Raw genomic sequence first — 15,887 nt, forward strand, 5'->3', positions numbered from 1 at the left:
TAGAATACAAAATTGATCAGGGATAATCAGGTTAAGTACAAATTGAGTGAGGCCCCAATTACATATAATTTTCTTGCTAGTCAATTAGCTTCCATTCATCTTGCCTCCCCTACATATTTCTTCGCAACAAATTAAACATCCAAGGATTCATGTGAAAAATTGGCAATCCTTGGATCAGTACAGTATAACTAGCTTAGTTTTTAAAACTGCTTTTGATAGATGATTTTTCTTTACAGAATGGAAACTAGCAATTACTGAAAATATTAAAAAAAACTAGCATAAATATTCAGCACATAATTTTCAAAATCATTTTACCTGTTGATTAATGGAACAATTATATTTCATTAGAATGTAAATTTTATTTATTTTTTATTCACATAAATAGAGCTCTCAATTTTTTTTTTTTTAAAGTCAAGGCGCAGGATGTTTCTATATATTAGCAACCTGAAGATGTATGATTGTATCTTCAAGATACATCTTGTTTGGAAAGTATCTTTGAAAGTATTACTATGTTGCCTTTTTTTTAATTAAATTTATTTTAATCAGAGGCTAATTACTTTACAATATTGTATTGGTTTTGCCATACATCAACATGAATCACTACGTTGCTTTTAAGAGCATACACAGGAATTAGACATGCAAGTTCTGTAAACAGAATTTTAGGAAATTGAGAAAAAAAGATAAATAAGAAATAGTCAGTTATATCACAGACAATTCTGTTACTGATCCAACATGTGTATGAGTGTGAGAGAGAGATCAAGCAAGTGAGTGCATGTGTGTTTCTCCATTGGGGAGAAAGTCTTGGGATGAGTGAATCATTTAGTTGAAAGTTCATCAATTACAATGGAGAACTAGAATCAGAAGGCAACACAGGAGAGTTTGCGACAGTGCTGATTTTTGCTGGTGAATTGAGATGATCCTGCACTACTGTTGTTTCTATCAAGAACATCTGAGGATAGATTAGGAAAAGAAAATGCCACTCATTGATAACAGAATTCAAGAGATCTCTGCGCTTTGTGTACAAATGAATGCAAAATGAACAAGGGATTGGCACTGGTTACAGGAGCAGTTTCATAAGAGGAGTGAAACAAAACCAACAGTAATGATAATAAAAATCCCTTCTCTGTATTTTCCATTTTGATTATTAAAAGTTGCTTTCTTGGCACACTTTTAAATCATATGCTCAGCCTAAAAAAGTACACAAAAATCCAAGGTAGAAAAGATGGGCAGATGACTCTTTCCCAAGCTTGCATTTTTATGTATTAATATTTCTCTAATACCTCTTAATCTAACGCCAAAAGCCCACTTCTAAAAATGTGTCTACCATATACTAAGTGTTGGGTAGAAGAACTAAAGTTAACAGTATCCATTTGGGATAGTCATTTTATAAAACTTACTAAAAATATTTCATAATATACCACACTTTTGAATATGTACAATAGCCAAAGTAGACTGAAAAACCAAAAGTGGCCAATGAATGCTCAAAGTCTCATGTTAATACTTACCAAACATTCCTATCAAACACTGGGATTAGTATCAGAAGAAAGCATGTTGGTTGTGTCTTGGAAAATTCTCTCTGGATGGTGTTGAGATGTCATTTCACCTATGACAAAGAATGCACATCAAGGTAGATATATTTTATCTAATGTGTTTATTATGCTTTCAACTGCAAAAGTAAAACTTTTCATTGCAATTAATTTATAAAAGAAAAACAAAAGGAAAAATGTTTACATTGCAATTATCCAGAGATCACTGTTTTCAGTAGTTCCTGAATATGTGTGTATACGTGATTGCTTTTTTTAAACAAAATTGGATTTGCACTTTAAATAATGTGATATGTAATCTACTTTTTTATGATTATAATTTTTCTCATTATTAACTAAATTCTACATGTGTTTATAAAGCTATGTATTAAGGACATATCATAATTTAACCTCATTCCTTATTTTAAAACTTCAAGTTATTGCTATCCTTATTTTGCTAAACATACACAATGAACTAAGTAGATGGATTTTTTTGTAGCATACAATGAACAAATATATTTTTTCAATACTATGGAAAGCATTTAATCACAGAAAACTGCATTGTCAAAACCTTGACTTTGAAGAAAGTGTTACACATTAACATGATAACCAGGTCTGAATGTGAGTAAAACTGATGATCAAGTTTATAACTTATTGTGTGTGTTTAGTCACTAAGTTGTGTCTGACCTTTTCGTGACCGCATGGACTGTAGCCCGCCAGGCTCCTCTGTCCATGGGATTTCCCAGGCAAGAATATTGGAGTGGGTTGCCACGTCCTTCTCCAGGGGAAATTCCTGACCCAGAGATCGAACACATGTCTCCTGTATTGGCCAGTGGATTCTTTACTGCTGAGCCACTAGGGAAGCCATTCTCTTCTAAGTCTTAGAACAAAATGAGAACACGCTGAGTTTGTTATGTTGTTAGGAAGACTGCCACTAATTTATGCCAAATGCATGGAACACTGAAATCCATTTAAGTTTCCTTTTCTCTAGTTTTACGTTCCTCCTTCTTCCTTTACCTCTCCCCTTCCATTTCCTCTTCTTTCTCCTTCTTCTTTCCCATGTTAATAGATTTTTCACAAATATACATTTTTAAGTTTACTCTCCTTTCCCATTTATCCATTTCCCCTCCCTATTATAGTTAAACTTTGTACTAAGCCTATAATTCAGTAGTTATATCAAGAAAAAAAAAGGAAATAAATAGCTTAGTGAGTCAGGGATGAGAAATGGGATCCAGGACTGCAGGAGTTTAAAAAAAAAAAACACAAAACTGCTGCTCTTTCCCTATCCTTTTATTACTGAGTAGGTGGGTCATTTTCCATATATTTAACCAAAAATAGCCCACATAAACAAGTTAATCATCAAATGACATACACATTAGTATATATTTTTTAGTGTTGTAAGTGGATCTAATTTGTGTCAACTTATTCATACGATATTAATGTGTATGTGTGGTGGCAGGGCAGCGCAGGGGTTGAGATTCAGCAGAATACTTGATAACTGACTCAGTCTGTTTATTCATTCCCCTTCTTGTTTCAGAAGGTATTTAAGGCAACTAGTTGACTAAACTGGAACTGAGGTTTTCAATTCACATTTATATGGCACTTGATAGCTCTCAAAATGTCTTTACATATAGTTTCATTTAAGTAAGACAAATGGCCTCTAGTAATTTATCAAATATATTTTAAATAACTAAATCCTTTTAAATGAATTTATGTATAATACATGATTTTATATGATATCTTGTAAAAATAATAAGTTATTTCTGTTGGTAGATAAAAGTACCTTTTCCTTTTAATGGGCCAAGGACACTTGATCTAATAGTACTGGCGGCACTTTGACTTCTTCTAAAATAAAATTATCATAATCATTATAAGAAAACATTTGAATAAGATCAGCTGTGACTATTTCATTATAACAGATCTAAAGATATACACTAAAAGAGAACTTTATATAGTATCCCACAATACATGATTTCATTGTTTGTCTCTAAATGTAGGTAAAAACAGGAAAGCCTCAGGACAGCAAACTGACTTGTAATTTATAAGGATTCAGGATTTTCCCAAGTTGTGGGGGGAAAAGCTAGAAGGACACACAGTCCTGGCTCTGACCTGCCTTGAGTCCAGGTGAAAATCATGGATGAATAAGAGGGTATGGTTGTTAAAAGTTCATTTAAGAGTTAACTCTGATCCTTATGAACAAGCTGAGTCAGAGGAAAACTATGTCAGACAGTCTTAATGAATTACTGATTCTTCATATGTTCACATGTTCTCACATGTTCTTAGTCACTTGATTCATTTCAATAACACAAAATGATAAAACAAAACAATGGCATTGACATTACTTTTTCGGTTGTCATGGAAACTGGATCTATATATATTTTTTGGGGGGGTGCTGTACCTTGTGGCTTTCAGGATCTTAGTTTCCCAGCCAGGGATTGAACTCGGTGTAATTTCTTTTAAGTTTTCCCAAATTCTTGTTTTATAAGCAATTTAGTATTTTCATACAATAGAAACTTACATTGTAAATCATTGTATAGGACTAGGAATAGGACTTGGAGGCAAGCCAGTGCATCTCACACAAGTTTGTAGTGATGGAGAAAAACATTGCTAACACCGAATTGGAACAGAGGTTTTAAAACCACCACTTTTCTCAGAAAGCAGATCAGTGGTTTCCCAGAGTGGGTGGAGGTAGTGGGGAAGGAGATCAAGTGCAAAAGATCATGAGGAAACTGTTTAGAGTGTGAAAATTGTTCTATATCTTGATTATGGTTACAGTTACAAGATTGTACACAATTACCAAAATTAATCAAATCATGTACCTAAAAGTTGGTGACTTTTGTAATACGTAGATAATAGTTTAAGAAACGAAAAGGAAGGGAGAACTATCATTTAGAATCAGACATACTATAGCAAAATATATCCCTCAAAAGTGAAACATTTAAGTCTTACAAATATTTCAAGGGACACAGACTTTTAGACACTCCTTTCTTACCTTGCCAGTCACCTCGGTGAGGGAAACTGCTGCAGATGCTGGAATTAAATCAGTGCAGTTTGCAGAGGATGGTTTCTGTACCTCGTTGTTCTTCTGTATAAGCAGAAAGCAGTGAACAACTGTAGCACCTATTGCTTACTTATCAAATACTGAGGGTGACAGATATGGCATGGGGAAGGGAATCCTTACTGCATTAGTGGTTGTACCGTGGAGCTCTCATCATCTTAAAGCAAGCAGGAAACCCAAGATTCACTTCAATAAGCAAAGGAAACTCTTGCCTTTGGGGAAAGAGAGCTACATACCTGATGAGGGGTTTCCCTCACACTTCCAAAAAGACCTAGAATGTGGGTACTCAACATTGAGCAATACTTAATATATACACAAATCCTAAATTTCAATCTTTCTCTTTGGATTTGACCCGTGCTTTATTATCAAAAATTACAGTACTTGTCCAGGAAAGGATCAAAGAAGATTTGGTTAAAACTAAGATACAAATGGGACAGCAAAAATAAACAGCTATAAAAATGTTTATAGATTTTTTTTACATGGACAAAATCAGGACTGCACAATTCAGGACTTTAAAATATGCCCTTTTCTTTTCCAAGACACAAGTAAAGTTATATTACATGTTTCTTTCTTCCTCCTAACACACTTGGAGATTTACTCACTCACTCATACCAACACTTAAAGTAATTAGAACTGAGTTAGTTAAAGGACTCTAACAGCCTCTAAAAATTGTTTTAGTAACAAAACATGAAAAATGACAGCCTCCAGAGGTTATCTATTCATTCTTCAGGTGCTATGCTGTGATAAGTTGCTTCAATCGTGTCTCTGTGACCCTATGGAGCACACCAGGCTCTTTTGTCCATGGAATTTTCCAGACAAGAGTACTGGAGTGGGTTGCCATTGCCTTCTTCCAAAAGTTAGCAGCCCTTATCAATGTGTAGTGAGGTTCGTAGCAATTTGTTTTGTCTTTCTCTGTTGTTGTTGTTGTTGTTCAGTCACTCAGTCATGTCTGACTCTTTGCGACCCCATGGACTGAAGCACGCCAGGCTTCCCTGACCTTCACCAAATCCCGGAGCTTGCTCAAACCCATGTCCATTGAATCAGTGATGCCATCCAACCATCTTATCCTCTATTGTCCCCTTCTCCTCTTGCCTTCAATCTTCCCCAGCATCAGGGTCTTTTCTAGTGAGTCAGCTCTTTGCATCAGGTGGCCAAAGTACTGGAGCTTCAGCTTCAGCATCAGTCCTTTTAATGAATATTCAGGACTGATTTCCTTTAGGATTGACTGGTTTGATCTCCTTGCAGTCCAAGAGACTTTCAAGAATCTTCTCCAACACCACAGCTCAAAAGCATGAATTCTTTGGCATTCAGTCTTTTTTATGGTTCAACTCTCACATCCATACATGACTACCAGAAAAACCATAGCTTTGACTATATGGGCCTTTGTCGGTAAAGTAATGTCTCTATTTTTTAATACACTGTCTACGTTGGTCATAGCTTTTCTTCCAAGAAGCAAGTGTCTTTTAATGTCTTTCTCTGTACTTTACCATATTGTTTGACCTTTTTATAGTGTGTGTTTTTCACATAAATAGTTACTTTAAAAATAACCCACATATGGAAAGACATCCTGTGTTTGTGGATTAAAAGACAATACTGTTAAAAAGGCAATACTACCCAAAGTGATCTACAGATGCAAGGTAATGCCTATCAAAACCTCAATGACATTTTTTGAAGAAATATAAAAATGATCTTGAGAAAGAAGAATAAACTTTGGAGGACTCACATTACCTGATTTCAAAAGTCACTACACAAAGCTACAGTAATTAAAACAGTGTGGTTCTGGCATGAGGAGAGGCATACAGACCAATGAAATAGAATAGAGAGAGCCTAAAAAAAATCCCTTGGATATATGGTCAATTGATTTTCAAAAGGATGTCAACACCATTCAAAGGGGGAAAGAATGATCTTTTCAGTAAATAGTGCTTGGAAAACTGAACATCCATATACAAAAGAATGAAGTTGAACTCTTTCTTACACTATATACAAAAATTAACTCAAAATGGACCAAAGACCTAAACATAAAACTATAAAACTCTTTGAAGAAAACATAGGGCAAAAGCTTAGTGTCATTGGACTTAGTGTCATTGGACTTAGTCATTGGCAATGATTTTTTGGATACGACACCAAAAGCATAGGTAACAAATGAGAAAAAATAGGGCAAAATCTTTGTGCCATTTGGCAATGATTTTTTGGATATGATACCAAAAAGCAGAAGGAATCATATGAACAAAGGTTTAGAGGAGAGAAAGAATATGCAGATTGGAGAATAGTGAGACTAGCTTGGCTGGATAAGAATTTGCACTATAAACAAGAAAGAAACCTGGAGTGGTAAGAGAGCATCAGATTTATAGAATCTTAAATAATTGAAGATTTTGAATTTAATGAGTTTGGGCAGAATAGCATAGTTGTTAGGACCTCAGATTCTGGAGCCAAACAGAATTGAGCCAAATCCCAGCTCTATAACTTACTACCTGTGTGACCTTAGGCAAACAGCTTAACCTGAGCCTCAGTTTCTTGATCCTATGAAGATGATAATGCTAATAATAAGGATAATGAGGTGGTTATACAGTTCCTGTTAAAAGGTCTGGCACATAGTAAGTGCTCAATACAGCCTATCTCTTCTTATTAGTACTCAAAAGGTAATGGGAAGCATTCTAACTTTTTACACAGGAGAGAAAAAGGTGAAATAATGTTGATTTTTTAAAAAGCTACTTTGGTGTTGATTGTGGAAGTCAGACTAAACTAGCAGAGGTAGGAAATCTATTAGAATATAATTAGAATATTATTACTGTAATCTAGACCCAAGGGACAGAAGAAAGTAGTAATGGGAACAGAGAAGATATTGTCAAGGAAGAATTAATAGGATTAGATGCTTAATAGGATACAGTCGAAAAATAAGGAAGAACTGAAGATGAACCTATAGCTCTGAGTCTTAAAACTGGGAGACTATTTGATGCCATTATGGAAAATGAGGGAAATTGGGAAAGGAAGTTTAAGAAGTTAATCAGTCTTTTAAAATAATGGAATCACATTTCAACAAAATGTAATTGTTAGTATAGTTCTTCCATTTAACATTTATTTAGATGCTTTTGTATAGTGAGAAGCTCAAAGTATTTTGTAATTCACTCAATTCACAAGTAAAGAGTAAGTTTTCCCAGAAGTAGGACAGAATTTTGCATATTGTTTTTCCCATTGAAAGTTGGAGCATTCCCCAACATCAACTATTTTAGGATCGTTAGTAAAAGTGGGTGGACACTTCTATTATTTATATCTTGCCAATTTCTCAAATGGATATGAGATAGTTTATAATAAAATAAGATTGTTAAAATAAGGATAAAAGGTCAAAAGCTATGTAACTGTCAAGGGCAAACAGTACTGTATGGTAGAAACCTAGGTTAAGGAGATTTGCTGCACTTGAGCACTGAAGTTGGTTTTCAGTCCCTTAGTATCTAAAAAGAAAATAGTAAGTCACCCACTTTTGCTCTCTGAAGGAGAGTATGCCTGAGAGATTTTAGTTGCCCAGTGGCACATTCCTCAATGAATTCTTGTTGAAAGAATAAAACAATTTGCAAACTAAGATCAAATTAAGTTTCTTTAAAACAAGTTAAGCTATTCCCTTAGAGAAGTAAGAGACAGTAGGTACTTTGCAGGTTCCAAGGAAAACTCAAAACCAAATCACAGAAATCTAATGTCATTGCTTTGTTGTTATTCAGTCTCTAAGTCACGTCCACCTCTGTGACCCCATGGGCTACAGCATACCAGGCTTGTCTGTCCTCTATTATCTCCTGGAATTTGCTTAAATTCATGTCCATTGAGTCAGTGATGCTATCTAACCATCTCATCCCTCTGCCATCCCCTTCTCCTTTTGCCTTCCATCTTTCTCAGCATCAGGGTCTTTTGCAATGAGTCAGCTCTTCACATCAGGTGGCCAAAGTACCAGAGCTTCAGCTTCAGCATTGTCCTTCCAATGAATATTCAGGGTTGGTTTCCTTTAGGACTGACAGGTTTGCAATATATATATATATATCAAATTATTATAGACCTTATGCTTACACAATGTTATATGTTAATTATATCTCAGAGCTGAAAAAAAAAGAAAATTAACTTCTCACTTGATGTTCTCAAGCTCTCTAATGCCTAGAAAACAACTAACAACTAGAGTCAAGGAGAAATTGCCCATTAACTGCCTAGTAGAAAAAGGGTAACTTAAACCATACCCTTACTTAAATGTTGACCCAGAACCTAATATTAACTTGGGACTGTGTGCTTATTTTAAAATAAATGCAAGTATAGTCCAATCAGTTTGTAGGAAATACAAGGAATAAAAGAGTATATCAAACACTGGCACCTGGAAGCAGAATCAAAATGTGGGGCTTTTCATAAGACAAATGGCCTGTTTCTTCAGTAAGTAAGTGGCATGGAACAAAATCAGGAGAGGAAGGCTGTTTTAAATAAAAGTAACCTAAAAGATCATGGCTGGAACATGTTTGAATCACTGAAAAGGGCATTTTTTGGAGAATCAGGAAAATTTAACATGGACTTGTTATTCAATAAAATTAAAGAATAACTCCATTAGATGTGACGATGGCATTGTGTTTATGTGAAATAAAACATCCTCAGATTCATACAGAGTATTTAAGGTTAAAAAGATATCAGAGATATACTTTAAAGCACCCTCCTACCCCCAAAATAAAAGGGGATAGTTGAAAAATGATGTACAAAATGTAATCAATAGTTAAAGCTGGATACTGAATACATGGAGGTTCTTTTTTGTGTGTTTTAAAATTTCCATTAAACAACTTTTAATGTAGTGTGCCAGGCACCACACATATATTAAATCTTTTCATCCTCACAATAATCCTATAACGTAGCTACTATTAGTTCCCCCATTTTACTAAAAAACTAAATGAAATTAAATAATTGCCTTTGTTAATGTCATAGTGAAAGTTCAAAATGTAATGAGGCAAGAAACACACATTTCTGTTTTGTACCTAAAAGGTTAAGTTTAATAGCTAAAAAGAAGTCATGGTTAAAGAAGACATGTAAAGAAATATGTAACTTAAGATATTTATCAGACCATTAAACTGCTGAAAATAACCCTTAATTTTCCAGTCAGTCAGCACCCAGATTGAAAGTTAATGTTGTTTCTGTTTTCCCATTTCATTCATTATCTACTTGTGCTTCATCTTATTTTAGTTTTAATTTTTGTTTTACAATTTTATTTAAATTTTAAAAGTTTTAATTTATTTTTTACTGAAGTATAATTGACCTACAATGCTATGTTAGTTCCAGGTGTACAACACAGCAATTCAATATTTCCATATATTACAAAAATGATCACCACTTGTGTTTCATTTTAAATGTTTATAATATATAATCTGCCACTATAGAAGTAAGTTGCTTTACAGTTTATATTAATAACCAGTTGAATTAGTCCTGATTTTCAAACTTCATAATCAGATAGAAATATATAATCAATTTTTAAATATCTGGTCTAATTTAGGGAAGAAAAGAAAACTGCACAAATAAACCAGAGGTCACTTTAACTACTAGCTTTAGGTTCTTTCATTAAGAATGTCTTAAATGGCTACATACGCACAAAGACAAACAGCAAAAGAATATCTTATTCATTAAAAAGTAACTGCTAAGTCACTTCAGTCGTGTCCGACTCTGTGCGACTCCATACACGGCAGCCCACCAGGCTCCCCCGTCCCTGGGATTCTCCAGGCAAGAACACTGGAGTGGGTTGCCATTTCCTTCTCCAATGCATGAAAGTGAAAAGTGAAAGTGAAGTCGCTCAGTCATGTCCGACCCTCAGCAACCCCATGGACTGCAGTCTTCCAGGCTCCTCCGTCCATGGGATTTTCTAGGCAAGAGTACTGGAGTGGGGTGCCATTGCCTTCTCCGATTAAAAAGTAAAAGAATCCTTTAAACCATACTTTCTTGCAAGTGGATGATAAGTGGGGCCTAGGGAAGCCATGGTGCGGGAGAGAGAGGGAGAGGAAGCAGGAGCTGGAGAAATAAAACCTAGGGTTACAGGACAGTCTGGGTTTTGTGCCACTGGAACTTGGTGAGAGTAGCTGTAAAAGAATTCAGTAGTTTTGGGCTAAGTCTTGGCTTGATATTTGTTAATGCTGAACATCTTTGGTTTCTGACCTTGTAAATTTCTTGTAGGATGAAATGAGCCCACAGATGGGACCTATTATAGAGCTAAGTGAATAATAAGTGCTTAATAACAGTTAAGCTCCCCCACTTGAACAAAAGTTTGCTTGTAGTTGGGTGAAAAAAAAAATCCTGGTGATTTAATCTTTTGAATTCTGTGGCTAAGCCTTGGAAAAATCAAAGATTTCATTCTGTATTATACTTTTACTATTAAACACACACACATACAACATAAGACAGATAGAATGTGTCCCTGAACTCAGATCACTGAGAAGTGAACACAAAATGATAGCATAAAGATCATTAAATGTGTCAAAAAATTTCTGCATCTGGGATTAAGAAAACTATGATAAACTATGACTATTATGAACTTGAAAATTAATTTCCATATATAGCATTCATCATCTTTGAGATCCCTTGAAGAAGCTAGATTCAAGGTAAAAGAGTATGCAGTATTTCAGGAAACTATAAATTTATTAAAATAGTTAGTAACCCAAATAAATAGAGGTCTCCTTAGTTGTTTTGGATTTTTTTTTTTTTTAAAGAAACCATTCGTGGGGGAAAAAAAAATAAAGAAACCATTCGAGGAATTAAAAATTTAATCACTTGTGACCTCACTTAGATTTATTTGACCATAGGTATTTTGAAAAGAAAAACAAAATTTACTTTTTTTTAATGAACAGCTGTCCGTTTTTCAAAACTTCCTACCTGTTTGATTTGATGGAGGTGACTGACAGAAGCATGACTGGGAGAAGATGGCACAAACGAATTTAGAAGATAAAAGTCAAGTTTTCTTTAATGTTTCTGATTATTTCTAAACATTAAGTCAATGTTGAATGGCCTAAAGTATTTCTTGAGTGCCTGATGCATGCTATCAATAGCACTAATTAAATTTAAAGATTCAGACAATTGAATCTTGTCTGAAAATTATACTAATTGAAAGTCTCTATATATCATAACAGAACAAAATAACCATTAACATAAATACAGGGCAGAAGAACATCAATAGAACAGTTTATCTCTAGCTTTCCCTTCTCAAGGCTCAAAGATCTTAAAATCACTTCATTTTTCCTTGCCAGTTTTAGCTCATTATCAAAACTTAGTGATAGGCATCAGAGAAGGCAATGGCACCCCACTCCAGTACTCTTGCCTGGAAAATCCCATGGATGGAAGACTCTGGTAGGCTGCAGTCCATGGGGTCACTAAGAGTCGGACACGACTGAGCGACTTCACTTTCACTTTTCAGTTTCATGCATTGAAGAAGGAAATGGCAACCCACTCCAGTGTTCTTGCCTGGAGAATCCCAGGGACGGGGGAGCCTGGTGGGCTGCCGTGTATGGGGTCGCACAGAGTCAGACACAACTGAAGCGACTTAGCAGCAGCAACAGCAGCAGTGATAGGCATTACCCCAAAAAAACTGAAATGGTCATTAAATCAGTAGCTAATGTAATAAGCATGAGCTTCCCTAGTGGCTCAGTGGTGAAGAATCCGCCTGCAATGCAGGAGACACGGGTTTGATCCCTGAGTTGGGAAGATCCCCTGGAGAAGTAAATGGCAATCCACTCCAGTATTCTTAAAGCCTGCCAGGCTCCTCTGTCCATGAGATTCTCCAGGCAAGAATACTGGAATAAGTTTCCATGCCCTCCTCCAGGGGATCTTCCCAACCCAGGGATTGAACCCACATCTGCTGTGTCTCCTGCTTTGCAGGCGATTCTTTACCTGCTGAGCCACCAGGGAAGCCCAAGAGTCAGACATGACTTAGCAACTAAACAACAACAACAACAATTTAATAAGCATACTAAAGAAACAAACAAAATAACTCCAAACATCTTGAAATCTAGCTGGGGAAACTGAACTTTCATAATAAAGAATGACTAAGGGCAATCACTCACCTAGAGCCAGACATCCTGGAATGGGAAGTCAAGTGGGCCTTAGAAAGCATCACTACGAACAAAGCTAGTGGACATGATGGAATTCCAGTTGAGCTATTTCAAATCCTGAAAGATGATGCTGTGAAAGTGCTGCACTCAATATGCCAGCACATTTGGAAAACTCAGCAGTGGCCACAGGACTGGAAAAGGTCAGTTTTCATTCCAATCCCAAAGAAAGGCAATGCCAAAGAATGCTCAAACTACCGCACAATTGCACTCATCTCACATGCTAGTAAAGTGATGCTCAAAATTCTGCAAGCCAGGCTTCAACAGTACATGAACCATGAACTTCCAGATGTTCAAGCTGGTTTTAGAAAAGGCAGAAGAACCAGAGATCAAATTGCCAACATCCGCTGGATCATCTCAAAAGCAAGAGAGTTCTAGAAAAACATCTATTTCTGTTTTATTGACTATGCTAAAGCCTTTGACTGTGTGGATCACAATAAACTATGGAAAATTCTGAAAGATATGGGAATACCAGACCACCTGACCTGCCTCTTGAGAAACCTATATGCAGGTCAGGAAGCAACAGTTAGAACTGGACATGGAACAACAGACTGATTCCAAATAGGAAAAGGAATACATCAAGGCTGCATATTGTCACCCTGCTTATTTAACTTATATGCAGAGTACATCATGAGAAACACTGGGCTGGAAGAAGCACAAGCTGGAATCAAGATTGCCGGGAGAAAGATCAATAACCTCAGCTATGCAGATGACACCACCCTTATGGCAGAAAGTGAAGAGGAACTAAAAAGCCTCTTGATGAAAGTGAAAGAGGAGAGTGAAAAAGTTGGCTTAAAGCTCAACATTCAGAAAACTAAGATCATGGCATCTGGTCCCATCACTTCATGGCAGATAGATGCGGAAACAGTGGAAACAGTGTCAGACTGTATTTTTTTGGGCTCCAAAATCACTGCAGATGGTGATTGCAGCCATGAAATTAAAAGATGCTTACTCCTTGGAAGGAAAGTTATGACCAACCTAGATAGCATATTGAAAAGCAGAGATATTACTTTGCCAACAAAGGTCCGTCTAGTCAAGGCTATTGTTTTTCCAGTAGTCACGTATGGATGTGAGATTTGGACTGTGAAGAAAGCTGAGCACCGAAGAATTGATGCTTTTGAACTGTGGTGTTGGAGAAGACTCTTGAGAGTCCCTTGGACTGCAAGGAGATCCAACCAGTCCATCCTAAAGGAGATCAGTCCTGGGTGTTCATTGGAAGGACCGATGTTAAAGCTGAAACTCCAATACTTTGGCCACCTCATGCGAAGAGTTGACTCATTGGAAAAGTCCCTGATGCTGGGAGGGATTGGGGGCAGGACGAGAAGGGGACCACAGTGGATGAGATGGCTGGATGGTATCACCGACTCGATGGACATGAGTTTGAGTGAACTCTGGGAGTTAGTGATGGACAGGGAGGCCTGGTGTGCTGTGATTCATGGGGTCGCAAAGAGTCAGACATGACTGAACGACTGAACTGAAATGAACTGAACTGAAGGGCAATCACGTTCAAGGAATTCAGCACATTTTACTCTTGCTTGGTTGGATACTTGTCTAGGCCAGGGGTCCCCAACCTATAGTGGTCTGTAGCCTTTTAGGAAGTGGGCTGCACAGCAGGAGGTATGTGCGTGAAGCTTCATATTCTACTCCACATCTCTTGCATTACAGCCTGAACCGTTCACACCCCACTCCATCACCCCCACCCATGTCCATGGAAAAACTGTCTTCCACGAAATTTGTCCTTGGTGCCAAAAAGTTTGGAGATGGCTGGTCTTGGCCCTTTGTCTTTTGAAGGACTATTTTCTCCTTTTTGGTCTTTTCTCAAAGCTTATGAAGAACCATACAAGAGGGAGATGAAAGAACAGAGAGATGTAAAGCTGTGTGAAAATAAGGCTTGAGAATTATGTTTAGAATTCATTTATCCATTCCATCTGTAGCCTGATTGGCTCTTGAAATGCTAGATATGCTAGATAATGAATATAACATATCTTACATTCACATTATATCTTAAGATCACATTGAATTGTGCATTTAAACATGTTTAATGAGCACCTACCATACGTGAAAGCCCTGTGCTAGGCCCTGAGGATCCAAAGATAAATAAGACATTTTCCTGTCTTTTAGAAATTCAAAGTCCAGGTTGGGAGAACTAGGCCACAGGTAAGTGCCAGGACAAGTTAGGATTCATAGGAGTTCAAAGGACAAGGAAAATAATTCTGCCTAGGGTGTTGGAGCTCGCTTCACAGAAGAGTGCAGGAATTCATTAGAGAAAAGAAAGGAGGCTATTTCTTTTTTTTTTTTAATAAGCAATTATATTTTTTCCATTTATTGTTTTTTTTTAAAAAAAAGTATTTATTTTTAACTGAAAGATAATTGCTTTACAAGATTGTGTTGGTTTCTGCCATACAGAAATATTACACTTTTAACCTGTCAACTTTTTTTTTAAGTCTTTTTAAAAATACATATTTATCTGTTTATTTGACTGCACCAGGTCTTAGTTACAACACAGAGGCTCTAGAGCCCATAGGGCTCACGAGTTGTGCTCAGGCTTAGCTGCCCTGTGACACGTGGAACCTTAGTTCCCTGACCAGGGATCAGACCAGTGTCCCTTGTATTAGAAGGCAGATTCTCTTTTTTCAAATTTTATTTTATTTAACTCTACAATATTGTATTGGTTTTGCCATATATTTCTGGGAGTGGAAAGAGATGCTCAGGTAGAGAGGCATGTTTGGGAAACAGAGAGGCTCAGGGTGGCTGAAACTTGGCATATGGTAGAGCATGACAGGAAGCAAACTTGAGGGAGAAATTTGGTTGAAACCAGGTTGTTGTTTTTGGACTTTAGCCTTTGAGCCCAATAGGAAACCTAAAGAATAGGTCTCTGAGTTCTTTAACCTCAAGGGTATTTTAGATAAGAAGATCATATCTGTTTTAGAAAGGCAACCCTAGCAGTGAATGCAGAACAAATTGACGGTGGAGGAAAGAGGGACTAGAAGCAGGGTCATGGACTGGGCAAAAGATAACAAAGGATGGGAGGGATGAAGGTAAGGAGGCAGATTGGAGAAATGATAAGAAAGTAAAAGGAACTAAAGACTGGCCTGAGGGTTCCAGCTGAAACTATAGGTAGATAGTGGGCAAGAAAGGCAGTAAGAGGAGCAGGTTGCTGGTGGAGTGGGGGAAAAGCATGAGTGCTCAGAAAATGTGTGTTGGATA

General features: G+C 36.7%; 1 protein-coding gene across 3 annotated transcripts in view; it reads right to left on the reverse strand.

The window, feature by feature from the left end:
- The window catches only part of LOC106701654 (PABIR family member 1-like), a 64,052-nt gene that overhangs the window by 24,209 nt on the left and 23,956 nt on the right, over positions 1 to 15,887 (reverse strand). For 2 of the 3 annotated variants that reach the window (XM_070365858.1, XM_070365857.1), the window contains exons 3-5: positions 4,516 to 4,608; positions 3,307 to 3,368; positions 1,506 to 1,603 (exon numbers count right to left, since the gene is read on the reverse strand). In XM_070365858.1, the coding sequence (XP_070221959.1) occupies positions 3,339 to 3,368; positions 4,516 to 4,608 (123 nt within the window). In that variant the 3' untranslated portion in view covers positions 1,506 to 1,603; positions 3,307 to 3,338. The remainder of the gene's footprint in view (positions 1 to 1,505; positions 1,604 to 3,306; positions 3,369 to 4,515; positions 4,609 to 15,887) is intronic. The other variant, XM_070365859.1, reaches the window with a different exon arrangement.

The sequence above is a fragment of the Bos mutus genome, chromosome X, assembly GCF_027580195.1.
Source record: "Bos mutus isolate GX-2022 chromosome X, NWIPB_WYAK_1.1, whole genome shotgun sequence".
In the NCBI taxonomy this organism is placed as follows: domain Eukaryota; kingdom Metazoa; phylum Chordata; class Mammalia; order Artiodactyla; family Bovidae; genus Bos; species Bos mutus.